This window comes from Paramacrobiotus metropolitanus, unplaced genomic scaffold (genome assembly GCF_019649055.1).
Source record: "Paramacrobiotus metropolitanus isolate TYO unplaced genomic scaffold, Prichtersi_v1.0 Parri_scaffold0000009, whole genome shotgun sequence".
In the NCBI taxonomy this organism is placed as follows: Eukaryota; Metazoa; Tardigrada; class Eutardigrada; order Parachela; family Macrobiotidae; genus Paramacrobiotus; species Paramacrobiotus metropolitanus.
The window spans coordinates 1,582,098-1,598,108 of record NW_026570229.1 but is presented as its reverse complement, the minus strand read 5'-3'; the positions used below and the strand labels follow the sequence as shown (position 1 = coordinate 1,598,108).

The 16,011-nt window shown below is 43.5% G+C and overlaps 3 protein-coding genes and 1 long non-coding RNA gene across 4 annotated transcripts; 3 read left to right on the top strand and 1 right to left on the bottom strand.

The window, feature by feature from the left end:
• Positions 1-854: 854 nt before the first annotated feature.
• On the top strand, positions 855-3,575 carry LOC129583013 (uncharacterized). The gene is made up of 4 exons (XM_055474684.1): positions 855-1,262; positions 1,721-2,132; positions 2,598-2,741; positions 3,053-3,575. Exons 1-4 carry the CDS (start codon positions 944-946, stop codon positions 3,285-3,287), a joined length of 1,110 nt encoding a protein of 369 aa, XP_055330659.1. The 5' UTR covers positions 855-943; the 3' UTR covers positions 3,288-3,575.
• Positions 3,576-4,262: 687 nt separating this feature from the next.
• LOC129582988 (uncharacterized) lies at positions 4,263-6,626 on the top strand. Its single transcript, XM_055474631.1, has 4 exons — positions 4,263-4,691; positions 5,157-5,574; positions 5,731-5,874; positions 6,217-6,626. The coding sequence occupies exons 1-4, from the start codon at positions 4,373-4,375 to the stop codon at positions 6,449-6,451; spliced, it is 1,116 nt and encodes a 371-aa protein (XP_055330606.1). The 5' UTR covers positions 4,263-4,372; the 3' UTR covers positions 6,452-6,626.
• Positions 6,627-7,995: 1,369 nt separating this feature from the next.
• On the top strand, positions 7,996-10,245 carry LOC129582989 (uncharacterized). The gene is made up of 4 exons (XM_055474632.1): positions 7,996-8,376; positions 8,774-9,152; positions 9,532-9,693; positions 9,790-10,245. The coding sequence occupies exons 1-4, from the start codon at positions 8,100-8,102 to the stop codon at positions 10,067-10,069; spliced, it is 1,098 nt and encodes a 365-aa protein (XP_055330607.1). The 5' UTR covers positions 7,996-8,099; the 3' UTR covers positions 10,070-10,245.
• Positions 10,246-11,648: 1,403 nt separating this feature from the next.
• On the bottom strand, positions 11,649-15,354 carry LOC129583016 (uncharacterized). The gene is made up of 3 exons (XR_008689710.1): positions 15,237-15,354; positions 14,029-15,164; positions 11,649-13,690 (listed from the first exon to the last, which is right to left on the bottom strand). It is a non-coding gene; the product is annotated as an uncharacterized LOC129583016 (long non-coding RNA).
• Between the last annotated feature and the right edge of the window lie 657 nt (positions 15,355-16,011).

Below are 16,011 nucleotides of genomic sequence, written 5' to 3'. Positions count from 1 at the left end.
TATAGTTATTTTTATTTTGATTGGTATTTTTATCGCAAAAAAAACTGCAGATAACCTACCATACGTTGTGCAGAGAATGTTAGTTTGCCATTTGTCAACTGTGGATTTGTGAGGAAGTGTGCTGTCCGTCTTGGTTAAATTTTGAATGCCACGATAAGAAAACTACTGGAACAGTATTTGCTGAAGAAATCGTAGTGAAGTGGCTGACCCATCAAGTGTGCATGGCCGCGAGATGATCACGTGCAAACCCAAAATCATAAGGGTTGTACAGTAAATAAAATTTTATTCAGTATAGATGTTTTTTTTTAATTAAGAGCTTTTTTGAAATCGTAGATAAATTTCAAATAAGGCGTAATTGCGCTCGTATATGGAACATTTAATTTGCTGACTGCGAATCGGTGAACGAATTTTTTTGCCAATAAAATAGGATATATCATATATGTATTTCATTCTAAATACTGTAATATAATTTTATTTTTGGCTGCTAAAATAAGACATGTTCTCTTGTAATTTATTTTTTTGCTAACAAGACATATAAAAATTATTAAAAAATCATGATGAGTATTTACTGAATAACTTTTACTTGTTTCGCATATTTCCAGTTTTTGTTGCGAAAAACTGAAAATTACCGTGGAGGTAAGTTGATTCAAGTACTGAATATCTTTACTGGGTTATTTAATTACTCTATTCCATTCAGATGCGGCATCAAATTTCAAGAACAATGCGGCGTGCAAATTCGTTATCCACAGCGATAAACCGAACCGATAGGATTGTTCTGGTGCAACAATGCGCCAACGGCGTTCAGTGATTAACACCTACACGCTAGTGCGTAATTAATTGAAATACGCATGCACCGGCCCAACCATTTGTCACATTGGAATACCTTTCCTGGTCGACTGCCGAACCGTGACCTTTACATATAATTAAGTTTTATTTAACCAAGATGTTGGCCATCGTATTGTGCGCCGTGCTGGCGGTGTGGGCGCCCGCCATCCGGGCGGCGGCGGACTGTCCCGAGTGCGTGAGCAAGCCGGAAGTGTGCTGGTCGCATGCCCACGCGGCGGAGGAGGCCAACACCGGTTACGAGGAGTCCTGCGCGTATCTGCGCTGCGACGACGACCGCATGGTTGTCACCGTCAGAAGCCCGGCACGGCTGCAGCATATCCGGCTGGAGGCCGTCAGACCCTTGCCCAACGGCCAGACGCAGCACTGCGAGAAGGCTACCTTCCAGCGTCTCACCGGCTGGCCCGTGGAAGTGGAAGGTAGGCGAATTCTTCAATGCATTGCAGTATTTCCAAGATATTTTCCTACGTATGTACGACATGTACACGTACCGTTCACAAAACATATATATAAATAAATATACGTATTTTTATATTCACATACGTATTTATTTAGCCTACATAGATATATTGTACTTAGGTGTGCATATACAGATAGAAATACAATATCATACATGTATATATGTGTGTATCATACACATATACACACACACATGTGTATGTGTGTGTATATGTGTGTGTATGTGTGTACTTGTATATATATATATATATATATATATAGATATGTATGTGTATGTACGAGTTTATGCGTATATTAATTTTATAAATATGTGTGTATATGTCTACGTATACTATATAAATTCAGGAGCTCATATTGCTTGATATAGTACCGGTGTATCGTACGTAAGATTGATGCTCTTATGTGCCCGCATCTACAGCCGCCAACACCATCGATTTGGCGGTTGTGGGCGGTCTAGTGTTGGACCCCGTTGACGATCCCAGCATCGATTATATGAACCAACAACTTTCCCAGTACAACGCTCGCCCCGGCCCGCGTGCCGACGAACCGGGTCTGCAGTCACTCGTACCCGGGGGCGTGCTGACGGTGCCCCGCGGGAGCGTCTGTGGCGCGGACGGCTCCGTGGTGTGTCCGACGCAGTACAATCTCCAGGCGGCCACCGTCGACGTCAAGGAGTACCTGGCCGTCACCGGCAACCCCGACATCGAGATCATCACCCGCAAGCGGCTGACGCTGCGCTGCCGCGCCACCATCCGCCAACCGCCCGCCGGCTCCTACCTGCCAAAGGTCAAGACGGAGGCTACCCACACGTGCCGACAGACCGCTTACCAGTACGTAAATACCATTACAAAGGTTGTAATTTACATATTTTCTTTATTTAATCAGGGATTTATGGGTTTATATACAAATTAAATAAATAAATACGTTTATCACTGTATATATACGTATACGTACGTATATGTATACGTACATATGTTTTTATGCACGATAATATACATATATAATATGTATGCACGTGTATATTATACTAAAATAATCATAATATATTTTGCAGTCATTATCTTTCGGTTTTTAACAAATCAGCAATACTACATAACAACATTATTTAATAAGTGATTGGTTCCGAAGTTTATTGAGATTGGCGATATAATACAATCGCAATTTCCAATAAAGTAAGAGATTTTTTACTGATAATATTATGTACAATTATTTTCAGTACTGTACATAATTGTACACGTGCAGAAAACTGTATACCGTACATATAAGTAATTTCGTTGTTTGGGTTCTGCTTGCAGAATTGTCGGTCGCCAAAATGATGACCGTTTCGAGATCACGGTATCGGAGAACCGGCACACGCAGGCGGCCGACCGCCAAGTGGGATGGTTCGTCGACAGCATCACCCTGGGCAAACTGCCCACCGACCAGATCCTCAATAATGCGTAAGTACACAGTACACCAGTGGCTAACGTTGGGGATGTATGCATACTTACTACAGAAATAATAAATATTATCAAAATCAAATATACAATATTTTTTAAACAAAAATGTATAATGATATTAAAGTGTATAATAAATACGTATAGCGGGTATAATAGTGCATAATAATAATATGTATAATAATATATACAATAATTATTGAACTATACAGTATAATTATTATATAATCAGTTAAAATATATAAATTATGTTTTAAGTAAATGTTATTGCCAAAAAAAAAGGAAAAAATCTAAAAAATTGTATTTGCGTACAGCGCCATCACCCCGGTGGGGGCGGCCATCGACACCGTGGTCGGCTTCAACCTGGCCAGCGCGCCAGCCTCCCAGCCGGCCTGGACGCCGTCTACCCTGGCCTACCAGTGGTCCAGCGACGTGGTGGTGGTGCCGGGTGAGGATGAAGTGCAGTTGGCCTCCACGTCCCTGTACTGCGTGCACCAGCCGACGACCGGGACGTTCGAACTGTGCGACGGCGCCCAGTTCTGCTCGTAATTACGGAAGACCAAGTATTGGCGCATAATTTATTTGGCCGCGCATGACGACCTTTCATACTATATTACGAATAATCGCACAGACTGCAGCAAAACTGATGTTTATTATTTTGTTGATCTTCGCCTCTGAACATGTATACGACGCCTCCGCTGTGTTGGCTAATGAGGACGGAATATGCGGGAAATTTTTATCGGCTACGCGTTGGTCGAAGTGTATTCAGCTGCGTACATATACAGTACACTTTATGCAGCAACGAAATGCGATAAATAAAAACACCGATGTGTGTAACAGTCTTTAATAAGCATCGTCATGTAAGTACAAACTGAATACTAAAGAAAACGAGATTTATAAGATTTATATGGGTGTGGTCACAGGAAAAAAAGACACTGATGGTGTGTGGTTTATATGAATATTTTTATTCTGTACAAAGTATTGTCCGGTTTTAGTTAAAATTCACCTAATAATTTTGAATTTAGACGGAATTTTTTGAAAGATTTTGAAAATCTCGGGCTGGATATTGTTATTATATAAATATTTATATTAATGACCTTTCAGGTTTTAATTTTCAGCATTCGCATCTGTTTTTATCGTAGCGAAAAAGCCGACTGTGGACAAAACTATATTAGGACAGGTGATACCGGTTGAATCATCCGCCAACGAAATGTTATTATTATATGAACCTAAATTTCCGCATCTGTGCTGTGCTGTTCGGTTAACAATACAAACGACCCAACCGATAAGATTTCCGATAATGACTCACCGAACAGAGCAGCAGCCAATAGAAATACTTTTCCAATTTGCTCCTGGTGTCGAGCAGTTGGCGAAATATTCGACAGCATAGAATTTCTTATGGGTGCAGGACGAGTACGGTATTGAATTCCGTATCAACTCCGATTACAGATAAACTGATACGATTGTTCTTGTGCTCGCATCAAGCAGCGTTCAGCGATTATATACCCACATCCTGCTACTGCTTAATATAACACACGTGCACAGCCCACCACTTCACATTCGCTTCCCTTTCTTAGTCGACTGCCGAGCTGTGACCTTTGCATATAATTTCATTTGGACTGAATTTCGGCATAATGTTGGCCATCGTGTTGTGTGCCGTACTGGCGGTTATGGCGCCCGCCATCCGGGCGGCGGAGGACTGTCCCGAGTGCGTGAGTAAGCCGGAAGTGTGCTGGTCGCATGCGCACGCGGACAACGAGGCCAACACGGGCTACGAGGAGTCCTGCGCGTATCTGCGCTGCGACGACGACGGGATGACCGTCACTGTGTCTAGCCCGGCGCGGCTGCAGCATATCCGGCTGGAGGCCATCAGGCCCCGCCCCAACGCCATCCCGCAGCAGTGCGAAAAGGCCACCTTTGATCGCGCCACCGGATGGCCCGCCGAAGCTGCCGGTAAGTTTAAAATCATTCATTATTTATAATTATAAATAAAGAAATAATGGCAGTATTTGTATATATACGAGTATAATTACCTATGATCCTTGTTTTTATAATTTACAAATATGTAAACCATGCCAGTATTTGTATATTTAATTTATGCCCGTCTATACATATACTTTTTATTTTTCAATATGCACAACAACGAGAACCACTCAGTATAGTACAATCAGAGTGTATACATTGGAAATAACGAATAGCGATATGAGAGTAACCGATAAAATTAATCATACACCACTTCTTTTTCAAGCCCTGAAAGAATTGCATATACAAGGTAGAATTTTATAGAAGGGCGGATAGGGAAAATGTAAAGGTCACAGTGTTCGCAGTAAAATTATCTGCAGCGAATAGCCTGGTTTGAATTGAATTAAACTGTAGACAGCTGTATATAATTCATATGGTTTGCCGGCATATTCACAGTGGTCAATACCGTGGACGTGGGTAACGGCGGCGGTCATGTCCTGCCCAACCTGCCCGATCCCAGCGACGACTACTGGGAACTGCAGCACGCCTTCCTCTACAACAACCAGCCGTCCGTCCAGCGTGCCGACGAGCCGGGTCTGCAGTCCACCCACCCCGGGGGCGTGCTGCATGTGCCGCGCGGCAGTGCCTGCGGCGTGGGCAGCGAAGTCATCTGTCCGACGCAGTACAGTCTGCAGGCGGCCACCGTCGACGTCAAGGAGTACCTCACCGTCACCGGCAATCCCGACATCGAGATCCTCACCCACAAACGCCTGACGTTGCGCTGCCGCGCCACTATCCGCCAACCGCCCGAGGGGTCCTACCTGCCAAAGGTCAAGACGGAGGCTACCCATACCTGCCGACAGACCGATTACCGGTACGTACTTAAATTATTACGTATCAGGTGTTTGTTTATTAATTTACATACAAATCATCGTCAAGAGTTTACTAAAATTTACCAATTCTCTCTAATACATAAATAATATTTTCCATACACGGCCACTGGTATTTATTTTTATTCGACGCACTGCAGAATTGTCGGCATCCAGAAGGATGAGCGCTTCGAAATCACCGTCTCGGAGACGTCGCACACGCACCCTGCCGACAGCCAAGTGGGATGGTTCGTCAACAGCATCACCCTGGGTAAACTGCCCGATGACAAGATCCTTAATAACGCGTAAGTACACCGTTTTCTATAAGAAAGTATAAATATTTTTAATATAACTATATTCTAGTTTCTTTATATATGCATACAGTATATCCAAGCATGTTTTAAAAATGTGTACATTTTCTATATATTTTCATAACATGTATTCTTATATATCTGTATTTACAGTTAATGCATATAAGCATATAATTATATGCAGCTGCTGCATATAAGAATATACAGTCATATATGCAGCCAATGCATATACGTATATGCTGTACAGATATATAGATATGCAGCTGTGCATATATGTAGATATGGTGTAGCTATAATTATCAGCGGAAATTGTGTACAATTTTTGTTACTAAACAGTGCCATCACCCCGGTGGGCGCGGAGATCGACACCGTGGTCGGCTTCAACCTGGCCAACGCTCCGGCCGCCCAGCCGGCCTGGACGCCGTCCACCCTCGCCTACGAATGGTCCAGCGACGTGGTGGTCGTGCCGGGCCAGAGTAACGTGGAGTTGGACTCCACATCCCTGTACTGCGTGCATGAGCCGGTGGCCGGCACGTACGAACTGTGCGACGGCGCCCGGATCTGCACGTAATCTGCCGATCGGCCGTTGCAGCCGTGTATTCGATGACCTTTCATACTTAAATTGATCGCACAGACGCAGTGTATCTGTAGAATGAATTTATTCGCTAACCGGAATGACATTGATGTTCTCAGTTCAAATGCATGACGAATACGCAGGAACGCGTCAATAAAGCCAGATACAATTGTTCGTTGATAAATCACCGATAATATGTTGCTGTTAGTTTGGCAGTTAACGTACGCATACATAGACGGACACGGTCGTGTTCGGAAACGGCTGCTCGTGTCGCGGCTTTATCGCTGAATATTTGACCATATATTGAGAACGATAACACGGTAATAAAGTGAAAGTGCTGTATTACTTCCATACTCCATAGCAAGCAACAACCTCAGCGGAAATGCGTGTATGTAGTATGCTCAAAAGTCCAATTTTGGCCACATTGCGGCGCGGCAGAGAAATTACTGTATGACGCTTTTGATATTCCACAGTGTCTTAAGATACACAGCCACGCTTTCCTGAGTTTCCGCAATAAATAATGATGACCTTTTCTTGCGGTGGTGTTTGGTTTTGATCGTCACAAAATTATCCCGTTAATATAATTATTCGAAATGGTAATACAGTAGAAAAGTCTCTGATTGGTAATATGTCCTGTTTACGCGATGTTTACCTTATTTTCCTCATCGCAACGTAAGGAGTAAAATGCGCAGTACGTGACTGAAGACTGAGGTTACATACTGGCTGGTAAACAAGCGCCGAATAATCTCCGTTATCGAGGGCGTTCAGAAAAAGTTTTAAAGCGCCCCACGAAGCGATTAATTTTTTCGCCCATCGTATCTGTCGCACCAGTTGCCGCTGTTAATTACGTTGTTCCGCTTAATCTTATTAATTTTGAATTCAAAACATCATAGGTACAACCTGCTCGTATAGAAAATTTAATAATTTTAACATTTGGTAATTGATACTGATAAAATATCTTTCATGCAGCTATACTGTGCTTTCATTTGCAGCAGGCAATAAAAAGGTTAAACGCGTCATTTTAAATAATTAAGTTTAATATCCAGACAGCAATAAACTGTGGAAAGGTTGAATCGAACCGATTTTTCCGACACATTTTAACTCCAGTACAAGCAGGTGTAACTAAAAACGCACGGTCTTTGCTGCAACCCATCCAGCCGCATTCAGCCAGTGCGTACCTAAACAACTGCTTAACTGCGTACCAGCTGCTTAAATGATTTAGCATCCCAGAGCAATACGCTAGAAATGATACGGAACACTGAAGGATAATTATTTTAATTTAATTTTCCACAGATATCACCAAGCCTGCAAAACGAGCGCAGTGCATTGTTCTATCACCGTATCTAATCACCCACATATCCGGCATCCCGCACACTCAACTTCCGATTACACGTCCAGCAACAGCAACAGCAACACGCTGTACATGTTACTGCCGAACATGTACAGCGTCTTATCGCACATCCTAATGACTAATCCCTGATTATCCCCTTATCACCGCCAGCAGCACAATACACCTACCCTACACAACCGTCCCTAAAAGCCTCTCATTTACCTGGCATCGGCCGGTTAGCATCGCCATTCATTTCCATTACAGCGCTGCTACACGTAAAGGTCACTTATTTCATTTTCATATTGTATAAACATTATGGCGCGCTGGGTATTCGTTGTGCTGATGGCTGTGGTGGGCCTGGCCCGTGCCACGCAGATCACGGACATGGACCTCGTCGGCCGCTTCAACCCCGACCCGGCCTGCCCGCTGGACGATCCGGCCTGTGTCCGGCCCGAACCCACCGGTGTCAACGTTACCGTGTGGCACGGGGATCGCAGCTGTACGATTGTGTGGCTGTACTGCGAGCTGGACCGCTTTATCGTCACCGTCGACTCGCCGGCGCATCTCACCCATCACTCCTTCTGCGCGCTGGGTTAGTTAGTCGCATTTTATTCCCGGGGTTTTTTTTCCTGGGCCGTTTTATAGCGAACTGGTTTCCGGATTTTTTAGAGCGAATTTCTTCTGAAATTTCTTCTAGGTTCTGATAATACTGTAATGCGTTATACTTATCTGGATTATTTTCCGGTGAATGACTACATATTTTACTTTATCATAATAAATTTTTATTGTAAAATAATAAATAATTCATAAACAATTAATAAACGATAAATAGTTAATACACAAGTTATTGATGACTTAATTAATTACCGACTAAAAGTTCTAATGAGTATATTTAATTAGCAGTTATAATATTTAACCGCTGTAAATGAATTTATGACTGTACGTATTTTAAAGTCGTTAATTAAGCAGCTTGATTGCTCCTCCCACAGGCAACAACCCGACGTCCCGCGAGGACCAGTGCTGCAAGTCGTTGAACGGCGGCGTACTGGGAGACTCCAAAGCCCTCAGTCCGCACCGTAACAAGTATCCCATCCTGTACAGCAGCGCCGGCAGCAAGAACAACTGCGGCACCGCCACCCACGACGTTACCAGCGCCTTTGGCACGCAGATCCAACAGTACACCAACAAGATCGAACTGATTGAATTCCTCGAGCAGAAGCTGCCGCGTCGTCAAGCCCCCTCAGTCAGCCTGATCAGTCACACGCATATCAACATCCAGTGCTGCAATCAGCCGCCCGTGGAGGAGGTGCCGTGTAATCCTCCGGGTACTGAGGAAAACCTGGAAGTCTGCACGGAAAAACAGTTCACGTACGTACACGGCTACTGTAAAATGTCAACGGTGTCGAGTCTGTCGACTGTGCAGTTAACTGCACTATAGATCGGTTTAATAGCCGCTTGCGTCAGCGCATATCTGGGTAGGTGTACATGTACGCCACCGCTCATTGGTCAATCAAGCAAGTACGGCGCTTGACTGCTGGTACGTACAGCGCATATCCGAGAACGTAAATGTACGACGCTCGCGCTCACTGGTCAAGCAAGTGCAATGTTAAGCGCTGCTGACCAGTGAGCGCTGACGTACAGCTGCACATTGGCACAGCGGCTAATTGAGCCGGACGAATGACAGTCGTGTCGTGCTACGGCACAGTATACCGTACGCTCGGTTTTTTAAGTGCCTTGTGGATTGTAGATTTACATGCACATCCAACGAGGACCGCGAGTCCTTCCACTGTTTCGTCGCGCTGAAGGACGGCGAATCCCTGCAAACCGAGGATGTCGGCTACACTCTGGACCGCTGCGTCGCCCGCCCCGTGGGGCAGGCCGGTGATGAGGTCGTGCTGTTTGCTAACGGGTAAAATACATTCAATCGCTCTGTCACTTGTATAATTATTATTATAATATTATTATATATGTATGTATTATACTTATCATTATTATTTTTTTGCAGCGCGGCCGACAGCAATCTGCAGCTGTCCAGCGGTGTCTGCGGTGACTTAAACGGTGATCCAGTGGATAAACGTATCTACAGCATTGAGGGTCCCTGGATTCAGTGGGGCGCGGATACCTGTGATCTGCACCGCGTGGAAGTAGACTGCACTGTTAAAGTGGTGCCTAGGGCCTCTTTACCGCCGCTGCGGAATGATCCGGATTTCTGCCGGTCACCGCCTTTCTATGTAGCATCGCGGGCCGGTTTCTTCCAGCCCGGCAAACTCACCGTGGTTAATTAACAGAGAGGATGCTATTATTATCTTTTATGAGAAAGCGCTTGTTCTGTGCTTGTTTGTTTGTCCGGCTGTGAACGGGCTCTGATCACGCGATCGCGCACACAAACCTTACGAGCTGTACAATTATATGCGGTTGGCTATTACTGCCAGTAAAATGAATAAAATTACCGATGCGATGCGTTAGCTGGATTTCCGGTGCTTATCTGCATGACTCTGTACGCTCGCTTCTGGCGATGATAAGATATTGGTGTCAAACACATCGCGAATTCCTGTGCGCACTCGAATTTTGGCTTCCGGTAATAAAATTGCCGGTTGCAGCGAGATTACCGGACAATGATACGATAAGGTTCGTTTACAGTGTAATACGTAGAAAGTTTTCCAAGTGTTGGAAGTAATTTTATTCCTATCCATTTTTTCTTATTCCAGATTTAAATGTTTACGAAACCTGACACTTTGCCAGTGAAAACCGTAAATTCTTCGGAACCGGTAGAAAAAAATACAAATGCTGTATACCAATCAATAGGAAGAAAAAGTTCAAACAAATTCATATTAACCGATCAAAACTCCCGATGTTTAGATGAAAACGGCTCACGCCGGCTGTCAGAAGTAGAATCATTGCCTCGTTGACAGACCATGTGTTTACGGACATTGATGAGCCAGCCAGAACTACAGCGTTTTCTGCTTGTTCAAATAATTATTTTTCATAATCGGGCGTAAGCCGCGTAACGACCATGTCGTCTGTTATCAGGTGGCCATTCTACACGCTGTCGCTATGGCCGAACACCCACTGGTGGCGATTGCAGCGACATCAGGGACAATGAGCGTTGTATGCTGTGTTTCTCGATTGAAATCTGTAGTTGCGAGTGAAAATCAGCACACTGTACACCGACACTACAGATACATAAGTGATTCAAATTTGGATGAATTATTACAGAAGACCTTAGACCTGAATAGACCTTTCTTGTCACCACTACTTGCCCGGCTAAATGGCTAAGCAAGATGGTCAGCTAACCGGGTACTTTATCGTAGCTAGATAAACCACCACACTGCGGATGACAGTACAAGGCCGTCGACGTTATGACCTTTGTACGGCAGTGCGATACTATTATGACACGACACGTCGCGTGAATAAACACTAGAACTGCCAGTCTACTCCGCAGTCCGCAGTGCAAGGATACGAACGGAAAGTTCTCGAACAACAACCATGACTAAACCAACAGTCCACTGTTTTCGCCATTTTGATCACTGGCTTCGTTCGCAGTTCTCTTAATAATTTAAAAGAAATTATTCACATACGCTGACAAACACCAAGCCGGCGAACAGTATAATAAGAAAAATAAACAATAATAAAATAACACCATATGTACATGTTGTGCGCAGGTTTCGATAATAATTTGATTTTGATTTTTGTTATACACTTTTTATTTTTATCTGTCATAATAATGTTGTTGTTTTTGCTATTTTGACTGCCGACAACGACAGACCATCGATGTCTTGCTAACCCAAAAAATAAAGTAAACATGCCGAACTCATTTTTTGGATAAAGCTGTATAGAAAGGTCAATCCATTAGTTATATGAACGAATTTCCCCAACGCTGCGGCCGTCTTTCATCGCACGCGCCAACATTGTCCCTTATCGGCGTTAATAAAACAACAATGACGCTCATTGTCCCGTGTTGTGTAGCGTGCGTATCCTGCGTTTATTACAGCCAAGGTCATGATCTTTTTATCAGCGTCATTGTCTGAACATTCCTCGCTTCCGTGCGCCAACAGCGTAGGTGCAACCGGAAACCCATTGTCATAACACTAATTAAACGCAAATATCGGCACAATTAACACTGTGTAATTCTGCACTCTGCTCAGTCACACACATTGCGCAGAGAATTCAATCAGCCGAAGTTCGAATAAACAATTCAGGTAGCTCATTGTTATCGGGATACACGTTAACGGCGTCGCGTGCCGCTGGACATTACAGCGCGCCAATAAAACGAATGAAGAAACGGGTAATCTAATCATAAAGAACGCGTGAAGGTTACGTAAACAGCGCATTGTGCGTTGTGTGCCGGATGCAGCCAGCATTGTCAGTGCTCGCCGGACAATAACGGGAAGGTGACCTTTAGGAAGATAACAGTGCGTCATTCACGATGCCGGCGCCGTTTAATCGTCATTTGGCAGCGGTTGACGGGATGCCGCGCGGTGGGCGATTAACAGCGGAAGTGAATTGTTACGGAAAACATTGGCAATGGCGATTGCGCGGCACCATTTCCGCTCCTGTTTCCGTGGCATTGCGTTAATAATCATATCGTTCCGTGCAAACGTCCTGGCGTCATCGGAAGGATGATGATTCAGTCGGTGTTAATTATATTTGGCTCGATTGGACTTTGAAGCGTATAACTCAAAAGTGACCTTTATCGGATGATCGTCAAATTAAGCCGCTATGCTGTCAATATTAACGATTATCGTAACTACAAAAATATTTCAAAAAAGACAACGAAAAAGACAGCAGTGAATTGTCGGTCGTCACGTTAGTACATTATACGTATATAAATTTTTTAACAGTGAGACGCGGACTTTTGTCCGTGTTAGCACTGGCGTTCGACGACTCGCATGGTGTCTGGTTACATGGGGAAAAACGTGCAAATATACAAGACGGTATTATTGATGTTGAACATGACAGATCACTGTGTTACGCAGCACAGCAGAATTTTTTTTTATGGATCGTAATCGGCTGATGTGGGTTCTGTAACGATATGGCGTTCATAATACCGAACCTTACACTACCATTATTGTACAGACCTCGACAACAAACAAACTCAGCTGACACCGGCAGTTTTTTCTCTCCATATAAAATAAATGAAGCGCGCACAATCCAGACGAGAAAACTAACCGGTTACACGCTAGCAAAAAGAACTGAAGATGATCGGTGTAATTTTGAGTGTTTTTTTAACCGCGGCAGCGTCGACACGCGCGCAGTCCATACAGTGTCCCGATATTCCGCTGGATGTTCCGGGTCAACCGGTCGACGTCACCAAAGTAATCACGCTAGTGATTCTTTCTTAATTTCCGTTTAAATAAAATCTTCTTGTTTTATTTATATTTTATATTTGGATTTTTATAAAAGCCCGCATATTATATTTTTATATATATAATTTTTTATTATTAATTATGCCATTTTTAAAGAGTATGTATATTTAATATATTATTTTATTTCGGTAAATAAATATAATACATTATATTACTCGTATTATATTATTATATTAATTATATTATTTTATTTTATGTAGGTAAATAAATATATAAATAAATTGTGAACTTCTGCTGGAAAATTGCAGGCAGCGGGAATCTGGTACGAGTACATGTACCGCAACGGCCCGGTGGGCAATGATCCCTCGGGCGTGAATGTTTTCATGAACGCCACCATCCTGGGACCGACGCCCGGGACGCCGCCGGGCAGTTCCTACTTCGTCACGTGGATCTACAACATGTTCGCCAACATCCCGGGTGCCGCCGATCCCCTGATGTGTATCAACTTCCCGCAGCAGGGCAACTACTCGTCCAACGGCCACCGGACGGTCCTCGCCCAGATCGGCGGACCCACGGCGCCGCTCGGTATGCAAAAAGGTCCTTTGAACCGGAAACCAACAAAATAGAACCGATTTAGAATCCCGGTTTTTATTTGGAGATTTTCTAACGTATATGATTAATTTAACAAGTATATTTTACTGCTTATTTTATTTGACTTCGTATCTGGTATATCATTACTGATTAACTATTCATTTTGTACTAGTTTATTATTCTGTTTCTTTACGACATATATTTTATTTTATTTTTATTTTATTTAATTATTTCCTCATAATTTTTTAATTTTCTATTTAATTTAATATAATCTTCAAGTTTTTTTTTCCATTTTTGTTGTGTTTTTAGAGAACTACACATATATTAATCTGTACACGGATTATAACCTGGTGCAACTGCTGTACCGCTGCGAGACCGCCAACCGGGACGGGCGCCGGTGCGACCAGCCGTTCTTCTGGATAATCACCCGCATTCGGCCTCCGCTGTTAACCAGCGAGCAGAAGCGCTACATGGAGAATCTGGCTAATTATTATTTCGCGCAGATCTGCCGGCGTTTCAGCGATCTGAGCCCGACCACGTGGGATCTGACGACCAACTTCCCGGTGTGCAATACCGGCGCCAACAACACCCCACCCCTTTCGGCCATCTTCCTCGCCTCGCTACCACGAAACTAATTATTGGCTAAATGTCATTTAAGTTAATGTATTCGTTATTTCTTTGATTTATGACCGTGGTACATCCGGCGAATATTGATAATCCGTAAATGGGAGCGGTGTAACTTTTATGGCTGATATTCTATGACTATCCCCTGAGGCATTCCTTTTGTACATACGAAATATTATGTGTATTTGTTTACAACCGGAAACAGCAGAGTTTATCGGCACAGTTCAACCAGCTTGTGCGCAGAATTGTCAACCCTAATAAATTCATCATTATTACGGATTTCGGATGGAATTCATTTTTGACGATATATTATTTGCGATAATTTCCGGAAATCCCCACGTGCGTCACCGGCTGCTGCTGACTCGTCCAAGGTTATTGTCTGGTTGTTCGAGTACTGTGGGTCCGGAATGTGAACTGGACACTGACAGGAGTTTTCACGTATTTCCGATAAGTTCTGCGCCGGTCGATATCTTTATGGCGCTGTTTGTCATTTTCCGAGGAAGGGCTTATCGTAAAGGTCACCTTGATTGCGGCATGCCGCGGTGATTAGGCAGGTGTACGACACGAAAAGGGGACAGGCCGAGGGGAAACTGCATTTTGATCAACATGACAATGGCCTAATTAAGCGGACGCATATATGTGCGGGACAATTATCTGCTATCTTCGCAGAATGTTGTTGGCGCAGGAAATGCGATAAGATAGTATTATACGCTGGGTAGCGTTTACCGGTGGAAGTTCCAGTTGACATATTACGGCAATCATTGGTTTCGTAAGAAAAGGAACCGCCGTAGCAGCGGAGGAAAGGCCTGCCGCTGTCGCAGTGGTCTCCGCCTTTGGACGTCGGAATGTACAGTTTCTTCTGCATGGAAAGAATGTAGAAACCATTATAACTTGCGCTATATACGAGCAGCAGTTTCTCATGCAGTCTTACCGAACACCAGCATGCGTTTTGTGACATTTCGGCGACCGGAAGCTTCGTGAAGTTACCGCGGAAACCCGGTGTGCGGCCTTTTACGATTTGCGGGAATTAGAGAAAATGTAGCAGCCATTTCGGGCGTTTGCAGAACACGAATGGCACTAACGATTTTGGACATTATTTCATTGTTTAAAATTTCCTCGTTTTTATATGTTAGTGTAAATCTAGATCTGCGCATGCGTAGCGGAACTATAGAAGGTATCAAACGCCGCAACTCCAGAGAATTAATTCAACATGTCGCAAACATAGTTTTCGTATGTATGTTTTTTTATTATTTAGATTTTTTAATTTTTATTATGTGGACGTATTTGTACATATGCGGATTATATGCGGAGTTTCTTAAATATAAAGGTCACACATACAACAACCGCCTACAGGTACCTGGGTTCCAAAGTCCAATAGACCTCCGTGAGTTTTCAATCCCACGTTGTTCTATTAACGTGAACGATGACTTGTTCGTTGGCTACCGATTTCCTACGCTGTGCTAAGATTTTAATAAAATTTTTGTATATAATTTTTTTTTATTATTTTGTCAATGTGCGTAAATATTAGCGCATATGTATATGCGAGCCGAAATGATCGGGACCGTCTAATGTGCTGACGCTTTTCCAGTTACCTATGCTTAGCTTCTCGGTGGTTATCGTTGCAGCACTCTGCTTTTGACGTCCGATTACAGCAGCTACTGTTTGGTCCAAATTATTCGATCGGCAACGGATGTACATTTGAACAA